Source organism: Saccopteryx bilineata, chromosome 9, assembly GCF_036850765.1.
Source record: "Saccopteryx bilineata isolate mSacBil1 chromosome 9, mSacBil1_pri_phased_curated, whole genome shotgun sequence".
In the NCBI taxonomy this organism is placed as follows: Eukaryota; Metazoa; Chordata; class Mammalia; order Chiroptera; family Emballonuridae; genus Saccopteryx; species Saccopteryx bilineata.
The window spans coordinates 24358755-24376180 of record NC_089498.1 but is presented as its reverse complement, the minus strand read 5'-3'; the positions used below and the strand labels follow the sequence as shown (position 1 = coordinate 24376180).

The following is a 17426-nucleotide window of genomic DNA, read 5'->3' as shown; positions in this document are numbered from 1 at the left end:
GGCCTTGAGATCCGGATGAAGTCAACCCTCTTTCCACTGACTTGGGGGTTTGCCTTATGGAAAGTCTAGACTAGCTGCCACAGCCTGAGCTGGCCAGGTTCCCAGATTTCTCTTGGTTTCTAGCTGCTTGGTCACTGTGATTTCAAGATAGGCTCATATATACTCCTCCCTATCTCCAGAGGCAATCTGTGGCTGGGTGTAGGGTTTCCTCATTGCAGGATGAGAGATAAACAACTACTGGCTTCTCTTAGCAGATTGTCAATTTCTAGCCTCAACCAGCTTAAAATAATCTTCCTTTTGCCTGAGTATGTGCGGATCCATCATTGAGAATGAATGGTTTCTAGTGACCTTTTAAAGAACTTCTGGTGATGTCTCTTGCATGCCTGATTGAGTTACCTATGCAGTGTAGTGTATCTGTTTATAAGTACATACACTTATCTGGTCTACCCTGGGCTGCATTAGTCTATGCTTGAGGTAAGCAGCAGTCTCAGGACCATTTTATGGCAGTAGTAGCAAATATGAGTGTTGGTCGAGATGCCAACATGCCCTCATTCTCAGAAACAGAGACCTAGAGTCAGCCACACTGGGCAGTTTGTATCCCCCTGAATATTCGGTATCAGGCTCTCGTTATGTCAGATCTGTTTTTGACTGCCTATTTGTGGTCCAGCATAGCCAAAACTGCATTTTTGGACATGTTTGACTAGTTGGTGTCACATGCTCCAAGCTGCCATCATTCTCTAACATGCTGGATTGGCAGAGTAGGATAAAAGTGCACCAGAACAGTGGAAGTCCCAGGGATTCTGGTCCTAGGCTGGCAGAGGTTATCCTGGACAAATCAATTAATCCTGCGGTGCATAAATGTTACCATCTCTGTGCCATTCCTCAGTTTAATTAGAACCCAACCCAGTCCTGATGCATGGCCCAAAGGACACAACGAATGTGCAAAAACTTTGGGAAGATATCATCTCTCCTAAAGAGAGGGAGGGCACACTACTGTGAGGTAAAACAACCAATCCCTGACTAAAGTGCTTCATTCAAGTCAGCAAGAAAAGCTACCCAGGTACAAACTTAACATTTTTTATTTTCTTTTCCTCTTTTAAACATGAGTTTAAGTTCTGGCTTACAATCAGGATTCACGCACAAAAAGGCTTCAGTTGATTTTATAATGCTGGCTGTAACTTTGAATTCCATATTGTGTGTCAGGCACTTCACTATTATTTCTAATCTTCACAATTATACTTAACATTAGAGCTCCTCCTCGTTACTTGTGCTCAGGATTCAGCGCTGCCTTTTCTGGGTAAGAAAGACTTGAAGCAGGTTGAAGGAAGCAGGGAAAGATATAAGAAAGGCTTCTTATATTCTGGAGTACACCTGATCGTGTGAAGTTCACTTCTATTGATATATTGAACGGGCAACCTACCCTACCGGCCATCTTGGTTGTGGCAACCCGACAACCAAAGGAATAAGGCAAAACCGCTAAACCTAGGCTTTTTAAAGAGCACCGGGAACACCCCCGGCAAGGAGCGCGGCTTTTTAGCCCGCCGAAGTCCTGGGCGTGGGCTGTTCCGCGAGCGCCCTCCTACCCGGCTGTGCTTCAACTCCTGAGTCCGCGCCAGGCGGGGAGGGGCTCGGGTGAGCCTGCCGAGCCCCGCCCAGCGGTCCCTCCCCCTCATTTAAATACGCGGCGCCGGCGGCTGCGTCGAGCTCGCCGCGACCCAAGATGGCGGTGTGTGGACGTGTACGGAGGATGTTCCGCTTGTCGGCGGCGCTGCAGCTGCTGCTGCTCGTGGCGGCTGGGGCCCAGAAAATACCGAGCCAGGGCGGCCACAGCCAGGGCCAAGGCCCCGGCGCCAACTTTGTGCCCATCGTAGGGCAGGCTGGAGGCGGCGGGCCAGTGGGTCAGCAGTTGCCCCAGATGCCTCAGTCAGCTCAGCTCCAACTGCAGCAGCAGCAGCAGCAGCAGCAGCATCAACAGCAACAGCAGCAACATCAACAGCAACAGCAGCAGCAACAACCACCTCAGCCGCCGCAACCACCTTTCCCGGCGGGTGGGCCTCCGGCCCGGCGGGGCGGAGCGGGGCCCGGAGGGGCTGGCGGGGGCTGGAAGCTTGCAGAGGAAGAGTCCTGCAGGGAGGACGTGACCCGTGTGTGTCCCAAGCACACCTGGAGCAACAACCTGGCGGTGCTCGAGTGCCTGCAGGACGTGAGGGAGGTGAGGAGGCGGGACGGGGCCGGGAGGGCCAGGCCTGGTGCGGGCCGGAGGGTGTCGCCAGCTTTGGAAGCCAATGACGCCGGTCTGCTGCTTCTCTCGCTTCCTCCGTGCTGCTCTTGCTGCTTCCCTCCCTGTACCTCGCTCCTCGGCGCATTCCGAGAAGACGACCCCACCCCCACCCCTGGTTCCCTCTCTGGTGCGGGGCTATGGAACGCAGACCCCGCTCCTGGCCGCAGTCTGCGAAGGCCCAGAGCGTGTTTATGTTTGCCTCCGGTCTTTTGTGTGATGCTCTAAACACAGTGGCTCCTTGCTGAAGGCCGGTTCAGTATTTTGCCGTCGGTTTCGAGTTGACAATTTGTAGCAACCCTCTTTTAACATGAAAATAGTTGACGCATTTAAACACTGTTAAAGAAGTGAACTGCTGTTTATTACCAGAGAGAATGTTTGTTTAGGTAACTTGGGTTCTGTCCGATGTGTATTGTAGTCAACAGACGAATTTACTGTTTTTACCCCATTCTTTTGTAATTCGAAAATTTCTCTTACCGGTGCTGAAACGAATGTATGCTTGCCTACCCCCCAAACCCCCTACACTTCTTTTGGTCTTTTTGTACTGTTTAAACTAGTATTACAAGTGATTTAGAATCCCAGAGCTTGAAAAGTTGGGGCAACATTTGAAACTAATACGTATACAGTAGTTGTGATTGGATTGTGAGGTCTTGTCTTTCAGACATACGAATATGATTTTAACAGAACCTCTTAATGAAATCTAGGTTTATTGTTATTTGACGTGATTCAGTTAAGTGACAGAGCATATCTTTTCTAGATTTAATGCTGCAGACATATTTGCATATCTGACAATTCTCAAAGTTTGGAGCAAATCTGATCGGGACACTTAAAAAAAAGCGGGGGTATTTAGGTGTATAGAATTAGGCCCAAAGGTCGACAAGTAGAATGCAGTTACTGTTTGATACAATTTTGTTTGGCAGATTGTGTCATCCGAGTTGTCTAAGGTGTTCATGGTAATGGGAAGACCATTGTAGAAAATTGCTTCTTTTAGCAGTCTGTCCCCACCCCCAACCACCAATCCCACAGTGGTGATATTTGATCTAGTATTTTATACAAAGCAATTCAGGAGAGGAAAAGACATACATAGGCTGGAGACAGAGAGAGAAAGGAAGTTTCCAGAGCTGGCAGAAATATGTGGCCTTCCTTCAGTGACTTCTCAGCTACAACTTGAATATTAGAAGGATAATAATCCCTTGTTATTCTTTATTCTTCAGCTACTCCTCTAGTAGATGCAGCGAAAACTCTTTTAACTGTCAAGCTTTTTGGAATTTTCTGTGTGTTGTTGATGATATGTAGTAGAAGTTGTTCCCTCAAACGGGGACCTGATATTGGTGATCAAACACATTGTGGTTCAGGCAGAACAGGACATTATCAGGAAAAATGGCAGTGGCCCATTCAAGGAGTTCATGTCTCTTTCTTTGTGTGCATCAGGGGCATATGGAAACCTCGACTTACAGGAATGGTCTCCTTTTGTCATGCATGTAGAAGTGTAGCAGCATACATATAAGTAGATCTGACCACTTTTGGAGTCTGTTTAATTTAGTAGGTACTATCTTTCTTGCTTTACTTACTGTAAAGAACCTGGCCTGGAAATGTAGTCCTTGCTCCTTTGCCTGTAAGATTCTCAGCAAGGATATTGTTTCAGTAACTACATTTTTCTTCCTTTATAAGATGATGTACTCTTTGAGAGGAGTTACTGAGTCTTACGTTTCCTTTGTAACTTTCCAGAGTACCTAATTCAGTGCATAGTCAGTTAATATTGTCAATTGAGAACGAGTAAACTAACAGAGTCAGTTTTATACTCCAGAGGAAGAAAAGATGTCATGTAAATTGAAAGTGTGGGTATTTGGAGGGGTAAGGAGGATTCTAAATTTCCAATTTTTATACATAAAATTTTATATACATAGAAATAAGGAAGAGTACCATGAACAACTATTTTTAAACTATTTTAAAAACAGCAGAGGAAATTTTATTCCACTTAGTTTGAGAACTAGTTAAATCTGATTTATGTGCTTGAAAGAGCGTAACTTAAAAAAGTAAACTACTAGGCACATTTGAAGTAAAATTATGGAATATGTTTTGTATTTGCTGTTCAGTAAGTAGGACTATTTGATAGGAAAGTAGACATGTACTTCTTTATCATTTTGGATACAAATTCTGTGTTCTTGCTATTAGAATTGTGAAAAAGGCAAAGCATGTGAGTATTTAGATAGCTGTATAGTAAACCATGTTTTTATTTTGAAACAACATGGGGGAATATAGTGTTAAGTCTTTTTTCTATTTATTTTTATTTTTTTAATTACAGTTTGCATTCAATGCTTTTTTGTATTAGTTTCAGGTGTATAGCACAGAGGCTACACATTCATATAGGTTACCAGGTAAAGTCTTTTTTTTTTTAATTGAACTTATTGGGGTGACAGTGATTAATAAAATTACATAGGTTTCAGGTGTACTATTTCATAATACATCATCTGTACATTGCACCGCGTGTTCACCAAGTCTTAAATTCAAATATGTTAAGGTTTTCTGTAATACAGTGTTCAAAGTTATGTAGCAGTTCACTTACAAAATGTATTTAAAGGCATTTATGGTTACCTTTAAGTAATTTCAACTGATTGACTTGGTTGAACATACAGTGCAATATACAGATGATGTGTTGTAGAATTGTGCACCTGAAACCTGTATAATTTTATTAACAACAAATGTCACTCCAATAAATTCAATAAAAGTGGAAAAAAAGAATTTTTTTTTTAACAAAGAGAGAGAGTCAGAGAGAGGGATAGATACGGACAGACAGACACTTAGAGAAATGAAAAGCATCCATCATCAGTTTTTTGTTGCAACACCTTAGTTGTTCATTGATTGCTTTCTCATTTGTGCCTTGGCCGTGGGCTGTCAGCAGGCTGAGTAACCCCTTGCTTGAGCCAGCGACCTTGGGTTCAAGCTGGTGAGCTTTGCTTAAACCAGATGAGCCCGTGCTCAAACCAGATGAGTCCACTCTCAAGCTGGCGACTTTGAGGTCTCGAACCTGGGTCCTCTGCATCCCACTCTGACCCTCTGTCCACTGTGCCACCGCCTGGTCAGGCGGAAAAAAAGAATTTCAACTGATATTTTCAATTTGGCTAATGCATCATATGCCAACAAATTAAAAATATATGTAGAAAGTGTAGTAAAATTGAATACAGACTATGTTCATAGCATTTTCTCAGTCATTTTGGCCATTATTTTGAAGGTGTGTGTTATGTGGAGAAGTCTTTCTTTTTTTTTTTCTCTTTTGTATTTTTCTGAAGTGAGAAGTGGGGGGGGCAGAGAGACAGAAATCCTGCTTGCACCCGACCGGGATCCACCCAGAAAGCCCACTAGGGGCGATGCTCTGCCCATCTGGGCTTTGCTCTGTTGCAACTGGAGCCATTATAGTACCTGAAGCAGAGGCATGGAGCCATCCTCAGCACCTAGCCCAACTTGCTCCAATGGAGCCTTGGCTGTGGGAGGGGAAGAGAGAGACATAGAGAAAGGAGAGGAGGAAGGGAGGAGAAGCAGCAGATAGGTGCTTCTCCTGTGTGCCCTGACCAGAAATCAAACCCAGGACTTCCACACACCAGGTGGATGCTCTACCACTGAGCCAACTGGCCAGGGCCGAAGTCTTCCTTCAAAAAAAAAAAATTTTTTTAATGTTTCTTTTTTTTTTTTTTTTTTTGTATTTTTCCAAAGCCAGAAACGGGGAAGCAGTCAGACAGACTCCCGCATGCGCCCGACCGGGATCCATCCGGCACGCCCACCAGGGGGTGATGCTCTGCCCATCCGGGGCGGCGCTCCATTGTGACCAGAGCCACTCTAGCGCCTGAGGCAGAGGCCATGGAGCCATCCTCAGTGCCTAGGCCAACTTTGCTCCAGCGGAGCCTTGGCTGAGGGAGGGGAAGAGAGAGACAGAGAAGAAGGAGAGGGGGAGGGGTGGAGAAGCAGATGGGCGCCTCTCCTGTGTGCCCTGGCTGGGAATCGAACCCAGGACTCCTGCACGCCAGGCCAATGCTCTACCACTGAGCAAACCAGCCAGGGCCTCTTTTTTCAGAGAGAGAGGACAGGGTGAGGAGAGAGAAAAACAAGAGAAACACCTTGTCAGATGTGCCCTGACTGGGCAAGACCAGGGTTTTGAACCAGTGACCTCAGTATTCCAGGTCGACACTTTATCCACTTTGCCACCACAGGCCAAGCCATTGGTTGATTCTTGTATGTGCCTTGACTGGGGATCAAACCCACAACCTTGGCCTATGGTGATGGTGCTCTAACCAACTGAACTATTTGGACAGGGCTCTTGCTTTTTTTGTCATTCTCAGATGAATCATATTTGTTTCTTTTGAGATGAATCATGTTTTTTTAAAAGGTCAGGTATCCAGTGGGCCCACTAATAAATAGTAGGTGTAATGGTGGGATATTAGAGTTCTTGGTGTGTGTGTGTAACTGTTAGTAGTTTTAGTTACTGATAAAATAGTTAGAAAGTAGAGGGGAAATCGCTTCTTGGGGTTTTGGCTTGGATCAACTGTAGAACATACAGGGAAAAGGAAAAATACACTGTAGGCTGTTCTAACAGGTGTAGTAGTAGTAATTCCAAAGCAAGAAAAGATACTGCTCTATAATTAAAAGATAAGACATGCTTATGTTGAGAGTATAATTTTAAAATACTTTGTGTAATTTTGGCTGAAATGACCAATAGTTTCTTGGTTTAGAAAAAGCTTTAGATGGAGACGTTGGTTCCTTAGGAGAAGTTTATTAGTACTATGTCTAGTTAATTTTTTTTGTTACTGTTAGATTTTTTTTAAAAATGCCTTTTTTTTTTTTTTTTTTTAAGTGAGAGGAGGGAAGGTAGACAGACTCCCGCATGCACCCTGACCAGGATCCACCCAGCAGCCCCCATTTAGGCCCATGCTGGAATCAGCTGAGCTGAGCTGAGCTGTCCTCAGCACCTGGGCCTCTGCTGGAACCAATCAAGCCCCTGGCTGTGAGAGGGGAAAGAGAGAGAAAAGGGAGAGGGAGGAAAAGAGAAGCAGATGGTCGCTTCTCATGTGTGCCCTGACTGGGAATTGAACCTGGGATGTCCACATCCAGGTTTGTGGATCCAGCTGATGCTCTATCCACAGAGCTAACCAGCCAGGGCAAACAAAGCTTTCTAATTTGGATTTTTTTTTTTTTAAGTGAGAGAGAGAAACAGAGACAGGAAGGGAGTGAGATGAGAACTATCAACTTGTACTTGTAACACTAGTTGTTCATTGACTGCTTTCTCATACGTACCTTGACTGGGGGGCTCCAGCTGAGTCAGTGACCCCTTGCTCAAACCAGTGACCTTGGGCTTCAAGCCAGCAACCTTTGAGCTCAAGCCAGCAAACATGGGGTCATATCTGTGATCCATGCTCAGGCCAGTGACCCTACGCACAAGTTGGTGAGCTCTTGCTCAAGTCAGATGAATCCATGCTCAAGCTGACTACCTCGGGATTTTGAACCTGGATTCTCAGTGTCCCAGATCAACGCTCTATCCACTGCACCCCTGCCTGGTCAGGCTAATTTGGAAAATTTCAAACATGAACTGCAGTAGAGAGACTAGTATGATGATTCTTTATGTATACTTCACCCAACTTCAGTTTTCTGTTTGGGGACTATATTATTTTTCTTTAAGACTTCAATGTATGTTTCTGATAAAGACTTAAAAATAAAACTAGAACCTAAGTGTTATTTTTAGTATTAAAAAGCATCATGAAATATGTCTTCTGAATTTCTTGGTATCTTTTCTTGGTATATCAATATCAGACCATAAATTTGTGAACAACTGTCTCTGAGTTATGCACAGAGTGAAGGCTTTGTAAATATTTATTTAAGGTGGACTATTTTAGGTATTGAACAGGAGTTAACATTTCAATGTTACAAACCATAAACTCACCTTCACACTCATAAGTGAACATTTTTCTTACTCTATTCTTCACCTTTCACTTAACTATGTCCTAAGACAGTGTACTGTACTATTTGTATTATCTCATGTAATATTTTTGATAGCCTTGTGAAGTGGATAGTGTAATCTTATTATTTTAGTTGAGAAACAGGCCCAGAGAGATGAAGTAGTTTGTTCAATGTTATATTCTAAGTGATAGAGCTGGTATTCAGGAAGTTGTTTTTGACTTCAAAGACTATCCTTTTACCAATCTACAATGGATGATTGCAGCTAGGGAACTTAGTATGTGACTGTTGAGAATGCCAGGGGTTCATAAATGGACACAAAATGAAAACGATGACCTGAAATTAGAATCTTCTTTACTTCACTACCAAAAACAGTTGGATAGCAACAGCTCTTTGTGGTCAAGTATTGTGGCTTTCTCAGACAGATAGGCCAGCATTATTAGGCAAAGCTAATTTAATTACTAGTCTGAGTCCATATTGAGCAGCATTTATGCTTAATGAAAAGATTTAAAATTCCATCTTACCTTAAGCAGGATTTGTATTACTATATTGTAATAATCTAGATATATATTGTATATATCCCCCTACTATTTGTGTTTAATCCATGGAACATCACGAAGAGTGAATGAGAACTGCAGCTGACACTGTCATTAACTAACTTCATGACTATTGGCAAGTCATCTTACCACTCTGAGTCTCAGTTTTCCATATGTTAAATGGAAGGTTTAGATAATACACTACTCACAAAAATTAGGGGATATTTTATAACTTCATATTCATTTTGAAATATCCCCTTCTTTTTGTGGGCAGTATAGTATAATTTTAAGATCCCTGTTATTTAATCACTGAGTTGTTCCCTGTATTTATATATATTCTCTATATGTATATGTTGTATACAGTCATACCTGGGAAGAATTCTGGGTTCAGTTCCAGACTACCACAGTAAAGTAAGTCATAATCTTTTTCTGGTGGAAGGCATTGCCTGCAATTTGTAAAAACTGAAACATTTGTGAAGTGCAATCACATGAAGCGCAGTAAAATGAGATATGCCTATAGTTTCTAGTATTTATTGTGTACTATATCCTGATTTTTCATTCGTGGGGGGAAATAGTGATGTGAATAATGCAAACAGCAATTAATCCAAACTGTTTGGCTTTAGGATATATTATGATTGTTTTGTCTGAGCCATAGGAATTTCCTCCTGTGCTAACTCTCAGTGGTTGGAAGCAATCTAACCACATAATCAAGGCATTATTGATCTCCTATTCTGCACCTGTCATTGTGGAAAACAGTAGTACTTTAAGACACCACCATTGCTTATAGTTTGTTTGATAAATGAGACTGTTATCGAGAAACATTTATGTAAGAAGGCAGTGTTAATCACTCGGTGTCATACAGACAGTAAGTTCTTTAGTGCAGTGAAAAGAGCACAAAATTAAGATTTAAATTCTTATTTTTTAATTATTTTTAATTGAGAGGCAGGGAGGCAGAAACAGGCTCCCATATGCACCCTGACTGGGATTCACCCAGCAAGTCCTGAGCCTGGCAGTGTTCTGCTTATCTGGGACCATAGCTTCGTTGCTTGGCAACAGAGCTGTTTTAGCACCTGGGGTGAGGCCATGGAGCTGTCCTCAGTGCCCGGGGCCAACTTGCTCCAACCATTCAAGCCACGGCTCTGGGAGAGGAAGAGAGAGAGAGAAGGGGAAGGGTGGAGAAGCAGATGGTCACTTCTCTTGTGTGCTCTGACTAGGAATTGAACCCTGGACTTCCACATGCCCGGGCCAATGCTCTACTGCTGAGCCAACTGGCCAGGGCCAGTATTTAGACTTGGGTGGAAATCAGCTCTGCCACTCTGAGCTTAAAAATTATATCATTTTCTCCTCCTTAAGTAGGGATTGTATACTTTAGTCCTATGGTAAGTGAAGATGTACATGGATTCTTGAGCTTGATATATTAATTATATTTTTCCAATGTATATTAAACAAAATATATGGCCATTGAAGTATAAAATCTTGCCTTCGTCCTGTGTGCCCTGACAGGAAATTAAACCAGCAACCTCTGTACTTCAGGATGATACTTTAACCAACCAAGCCATCTGGCCAGGGCTGAAATTAAGATTTTGTAAAAAAATTTGTGTATATTGATTTTAGAGAGAGAGAAACATTGACTTGTTGGTCTACATATATATATGCATTCATTGGTTGATTATTATTATTTTTTTTTACAGAGACAGAGAGAGAGTCAGAGAGAGGGATAGACAGGGACAGACAGACAGGAACGGAGAGATGAGAAGCATCAATCATTAGTTTTTCGTTGCGCATTGCAACACCTTAATTGTTCATGGATTGCCTTCTCATACGTGCCTTGACCGCGGGCCTTCAGCAGGCCGAGTAACCCCTTGCTTGAGCCAGCGACCTTGGGCTTAATTTAAGCTGGTGAGCTTTTGCTCAAACCAGATGAGCCCTTGCTCATGCTGGCGACCTCGGGGTCTCAAACCTGGGTCTTATGCATCCCAGTCCGACACTCTATCCACTGCGCCATCGCCCGGTCAGGCCATTGGTTGATTCTTGTATGTGTTCTGACTGGGGAGCAACCTTGGTGTAGGGGGATGATGCTCTAATCAACTGAGATACCTGGCCAGGGCATGGATTTATGATTTGAAAGCAAGTTTCTCCAGCTGTGAAATATCCGGACGTTCCCTCTCCCCCATTTCTATAGTAGTTCAATGTGGTAGTCGCCAGCTAAAAGTAGCTGTTAGATAGTTAAAAATTGTAAGTATAAAATACACATTTGATTTTGAAGACTAGTCCCCCCCCATGCAAATGTAAACTATTCCATTAATTTTTATATTGATTACATGTTTAAATGACAATATTTTGGATATATTAGGTTTTGAAGCCAATTTTTATTTGTTAATGTGACTGCTAGAAAACATAGAACAATATATGTGGCTCACATTGTATTTCTGTTGGACATCACTGACCTGGAAGAAGAATAGGGTATCCTTACTGAAAAGCATAATACAAGCTATATAGTAGTGAGTACAATAAGAGAAGGATAAAGTAAATTCTATGGGCATGCGTGACCTGTGATGGCTCAGTGGATAAAGTGTCGACCTGGAATGCTGAGGTCGCTATTTCAAAACTCGGGCTTGCTTGGTTGGTCAAGGCACATATGAGAAGCAACTACTATGAGTTGATGCTTCTCACTTTCTCTCTCTGTCTGTCTCTCTCTCTCTCTCCCCTCTCTCTAAAATAAATAAATAAAATATTCAGGAAAAAAATTCTATGGGCATACAGTAGAGGAAGTGGTTGGGAGGATCAGAAAAAAAGCTCTTTAATACTTTATATTCTTCTCAAGTTGGTGGTTCATATGACTTTCTTAATTTAGCTACCTTAAAATGCCTCCCAGTCTGGTTAATGGATGGATCTCATCTTTGGCATGCCTAATTTATGAGTTGTCAGGGGTGCTGTAGCTCCTGCAACTTGAGAGAAACAATATTCTTATGAAACAGGAAGTCATAAGTGACTCATCTTTATTTGGTTGAGCTAGATACATTTGAAATTTAAGAATCTCAGGGGTGGCCCTTAGAACTGTACCAGTACTAACCCTGTATCTGCATTTAAATAGAGTGTGGAGGAACAAGCAGTGTGGACTGGAATCTAAAAACAATGGGTTAAGAGAACCAACCATCTGTTTTCATTCATCTTTAATAACTTTACTGAAATTAGAAAATTATGCTAGGCTGAATGCATAGTATTTACAGTACCTATAAATTCTCCTATTAAAAGCTTGAATAACATGTATAACTTTATAGGGGGAGTCATAGTGAAAATGAGTGCTGACTTAAATTCCTGTATATGTACACTTGTAAAATAGAGCACGCTCTTAAAATGGTTTTGAGTTTCTTTAAAAAATAAAAAAGTGACATACAGTATATTTAAAATAATAAGCAAGATAAACAGTGAAGTGAAATGAAATTAGCCATAGAATGTACATATAAATTATAAATCAACCCAACGACAAAATTACAAAGAAGAAAAGAATCAAAGACAAAGAAATCATGTTTAAAGAAGTGTTCTTGTGTCTAGGAAGGTTTCATTTGTAATGAAGTTAAAGTTAGACAGCCTGCAAGTCTTTTTAACAGAACTCCCAAAGTTCCTGCACTGGGCAAATTAGCTCTGTAATATGAAAAACATCATGAAGTGGCCTGACCAGGCGGTTGTGCAGTGAATAGAGCATTGGCCTGGGATTCTGAGGACCCAGGTTCAAAGCCCTGAGGTCAATGACTTGAGTGTGGGCTCATCTGGCTTGAGTGCAGGCTCACCAGCTTGAGTGCAGGGTTGCTGGCTTGAGCATAAGAACATAGTCATGACTTCATGGTCGCTGGCTTGAGCCCCAAGGTTGCTGGCTTTAGCAAGGGTTTACTGGCTTGGCTTGGCTCTAGTCCCCCAATCAAGGCACATATGAGAAAGCAAACAATGAGCAACTAAGGTGCTGCAACGAAGAATTGATGCCTCTCGTCTCTCTCTGTTCCTGTCTATCCCTCTCTCTGTCTCTCTCGCTAAAAAACAACAACAAAATAACATGAAGTGGACAAAAACTGCATGAAGCAGGGAGGGGATGTAACGGAGAGTTTTAATCATGAACAAAATCTGTCATCTGTTAATTCGTGTTATCTACTGAGCTATTACTATGAAATAAAAATCAGAACAGATAATGTCCTATAGTCATTGGAGCCCGTGGTAGGAAAAACAGTATGGTGAATGGAAAAATAGAATGCGCTTTGGAACTACAGAGTGTATAGATAAAAATTTATGTGTAGATAAAATATAGGTAAAATCCTAGCTCACTTACCACTTACTATGACCTTGGACAAATCAATCTCTTGAACTTTCAATTTTCTTATCTGTAAAACTGAGATATGAAACCTACTTCCAACAGTGTTATGATGGGGATGGAAAATTTTTTAATATGTAGACGTCTCATCCATCAAATTGCATTTGCCCATAAGTGGTCTGTTCTTTCCCATTCCCTTTGTTGTTGTAGATAAAATCATTTAAGATAAGGCTTTATGTTCACCCTCTTAAGAGAAATGTGAACTATAATGCTGCATACCTTCTATATAATCTTTTCAAGGCTCCTTCAAGAAAACTTGAGTTGAACTTACTAGAAGAGTAAGATCAAAAACATTTAAATAGTCCTACGAGGTATTTAAAATGTATATACTTTGAGATTATGGAGTGTAAAAGAATGAAGATGAATTCTCTAGATGAAAGGATTCAGTTCTGCCAACTGTTTTTTAGTTCTGTTGGCCTAAATAATGACTAAATTTGGAATTATACTGCCTGTCAGACGAAGGAAAACTCCATTTTCTCCACTTGATCTTAGCCAAAAGGCTGAGAAGTAATCCATTTTCTTATAGAAGAGGAAAAAAAAATAGCTCTCACATTTTGGAGACTGAACTACTTATACTTAAAATATCCTCCCTCCATCGATGGAATGACTAAGAACAGCTATTTTATCAGCTGAGAAACAACAGGCATTGATTGTATCTTTTTGCCCTTTGTAAAACCAGATAAATATAAAAATTGTCAATGTATAAGTACCGTGCGCTAACCGATTGCGCCACTGGAGCTATGGCAGCATTGTTCACAATAGCGAAGATCTGGAAACAGCCCAAGTGTCCGTCAGTGGACGAGTGGATTAAAAAGCTGTGGTACATATATAAATGGAATACTATGGGGCTATGAAAAAGAAGGATATCTTACCTTTTGCAACAATATGGAGGGACCTGGAACTATTATGTTGAGTGAAATAAGCCAGGTAGAGAAAGAAAAATATCATATGACCTCACTCATTTGAGGAATCCAAGGAATAATGAGAACTGAGGAACGGAATTGAGACAGAGGAGGGATCAAAGGGACCAGAGAAAAAGAGGACAGAGGGACAGGGGATGATAGGATGGGATAAACCTGAAGGGAAGGGGGGAGGACGCTGTAGGGTGGGGGGCAAGGGAGATGTTGAGGGGAGTAAGGAGAAGGGGGGAGGCATTCGGGGTGACCCTAGAATCTATGTAAACACAATTAAATAAAGAAAAAGTAAAAAAAATTGCCAATGTAAGAAATGTCCAACCAACCCTGTAGAGGTTTTTTAGATCTATTTGAGCCAAACTGACAACAATTGCTGAGAAGCAAAATCTCAACAGATTAAGAAAGAACTCAGTGCATAAAGCGTCGACCTGGAAATGCTGAGGTCGCCGGTTCGAAACCCTGGGCTTGCCTGGTCAAGGCACATATGGGAGTTGATGCTTCCGGCTCCTCCCCCCTTCTCTCTCTCTGTCTCTCTCTCTCTCTCTCCTCTCTAAAAATGAATTTTAAAAAAATTTAAAAAAATATAGCTATTCCAACTTTCTAAAAAAAAAGAGTAAAGAAAGAACTCCAGAGAATGGCAGTTTTGCATCTTATTTTATACATTAAAATCAAAGGAGAAGACTTAAGGGGTATTATATGAAATTCATTGGTGGTAGATTAAGGAGGCAGGAGAAAGCAAAGCGGGAAATCTCTGAGATTGGATAAAGAATATAGTAGAAAGACATTCTTTTACATTGCTGGGTATAGGGTAGTTAACATTTGCAGCACACGGAGATGGAGATGGTGTTCTTGGAACAGGATAACAATGAGGGCTTCTGTGTCTGGGGTTATCATCAGGTTCACCCAGTGGTGGGATTCAGCTTGTTTGCACCAGTCCAGCAGAACCAATATCTAATTTTTTGTTGAGTTTGGCGAACTGGTTCTTAAAATGGCACTTGTAATCAGGGTTTTCTCTAAGGTGGACACCTGGGCAGTCTCCCAATGTGGAGTTTACAGATTTACATTCCTTACTCATTTTTTTTTTACAGAGACAGAGAGAGAGTCAGAGAGAGGGATAGATAGGGACAGACAGACAGGAACAGAGAGAGCTGAGAAACATCAATCATCGGTTTTTCATTGTGACATCTTAGTGTTCCATGATTGCTTTCTCATATGTGCCTTGACCGTGGGCCTTCAGCAGACCGAGACCTCGGGGTCTCGAACCTCGGTCCTTCCGCATCCCAGCCTGACGATCTATCCACTGCACCACCGCCTGGTCAGGCTCCTTATTCTTTTTTAACGTTCATCTGTGCAACAGTGTATTCTAAGCGCCTATAGTAATGCTCATTCTGTCCATAGGTGAAAAACTTGGTGGAACTATGCCTGTAATATTTATTTACTCATTTTATAAAACTCATCGCACCTTTGATGAAACACTACATTTTAATTTTCTTGTGTTTGCTACTTTAGTAAACAAACGTAACATAAAGAGAAAAAGTGCCAAACAACCAGGGGGTGACAAGCTGTCATTGGAAATATATATATATATATATATATATATATATATATATAATTTTTTTTTTTCCCCTGAAATGAGAAACAGGGAAGCAGAGAGACAGACTCCCTCATGCATCCAACCGGGATCCACCCAGCATGCCCACCAGGGGGTGAGGCTCTGCCCATCTGGGCCTTTGCTCCATTGCAACTGAGCCATTCTAGCGCCTGAGGCCGAGGCCATGGAGCCATCCTCAGTGCCCAGGCCAACTTTGCTCCAGTAGAGCCTTGGCTGTGGGAGGGGAAGAGAGAGACAGAGAGAAAGAAGTGGGGGAAGGGTGGAGAAGCAGATGGGTGCTTCTGCTGTGTGCCCTGGCCAGGAATTGAATCTGAGACTTCCACACGCTGGGCCGACCAGCCAGGAATATCTTTTTTTTTTCTTTTCATTTTTCTGAAGCTGGAAACAGGGAGAGACAGTCAGACAGACTCCCGCATGCGCCCGACCGGGATCCACCCAGCACGCCCACCAGGGGCAACGCTCTGCCCACCAGGGGGCAGGCGATGCTCTGCCTATCCTGGGCGTCGCCATGTTGCGACCAGAGCCACTCTAGCGCCTGGGGCAGAGGCCACAGAGCCATCCCCAGCGCCCGGGCCATCTTTGCTCCAATGGAGCCTTGGCTGCGGGAGGGGAAGAGAGAGACAGAGAGGGAAAGCACGGCGGAGGGGTGGAGAAGCAAATGGGCGCTTCTCCTGTGTGCCCTGGCCGGGAATCGAACCCGGGTCCTCCGCACGCTAGGCCGACGCTCTACCGCTGAGCCAACTGGCCAGGGCAGGAATATCTTAAATAACAGTTTATTGTTTTTTGTCAAGTATTATTTTATTTAATATTTTTTTCATTAATATTTTAAAACTTTAAGTATCTAGCTTTGTGGACCTCTTTTATTGTTCTTATTTAAGTATTAAATACATGAAATAATAAACTACCTTTCAGTATATCATATTTTTATACATAAGACAGTCATTAGGGCAAAGAACCGGTTGTTAAATTATTTGAATCCCACTACTGGGTTCATCTTATTTATTTCCCTTCTTTCAGTATTCATAGTCCTAACCTGCCTGTTATCCAATGACTGAAAATTATTTTTTTTAAAATTTATTGATTGATTGATTTTTGGAGAGAGGAGAGATAGAGAGAGATGGGGGAGAACAGGAAGCATCAACTCACTGTAGTTGTTTCCTGTATGTGCCTTGACCAGGCAAGCCCAGGGTTCCGAACCGGCAACCTTGGTGTTCCAGGTCGACGCTTAATCCACTGCGCCACCACAGGTCAGGCTATTTTTTGTATTTTGCCAAGTTAATTACTGTGCGGGTAATTCCTGGAGTAATTAATTCTTCATGAATGAAAGTAAAAGTTCCATCTCTTGAATTTAAAAAAATGTATTTATTTATTTAATTTTTTTTGTGTGTGTGAGAGAGAGACAGAGAGAGGGACAGATGGGAGCACACAGACAGGAAGGGAGAGAGATGAGAAGCATCTATTCTTCATTGTGGTCACTTAGTTGTTCATTGATTGCTTTCTCATATGTGCCTTGACTGAGGACTGCAGCAGAGTGAGTAACCTCTTGCTCAAGCCAGCGACCTTGGGCTCAAGCTAGTGACCATGGAGTCATGTGTGTGATCCCATGCTCAAGTTAGCGACCCTGTACTCAAGCTGGTGAGCCCATGGCTCAAGCTGGATGAGCCCTCACTCAAGCCGGTGACCTTGGGGTTTCCTACCTGAGACCTCAGTGTTCCAGGCCAACGCTCTATCCACTGTGCCACTGCCTGGTCAGGCAAGAAAATTTTTTGTTTAATGTTTA

The 17426-nt window shown here is 42.3% G+C and overlaps 1 protein-coding gene across 4 annotated transcripts in view; it reads left to right on the top strand.

Annotated features, from left to right (window-relative positions):
* Positions 1 to 1710: 1710 nt before the first annotated feature.
* GLG1 (golgi glycoprotein 1) overlaps positions 1711 to 17426 on the top strand; it is a 158205-nt gene continuing 142489 nt past the window's right edge. For all 4 annotated transcript variants that reach the window (XR_010727036.1, XR_010727035.1, XM_066242350.1 and 1 more), the window contains exon 1: positions 1711 to 2212. Coding sequence is in view for 2 of the 4 variants with exons in the window: in XM_066242350.1 (XP_066098447.1) it covers positions 1721 to 2212 (492 nt within the window). In the remaining 2 variants the exon portion in view is untranslated. The remainder of the gene's footprint in view (positions 2213 to 17426) is intronic.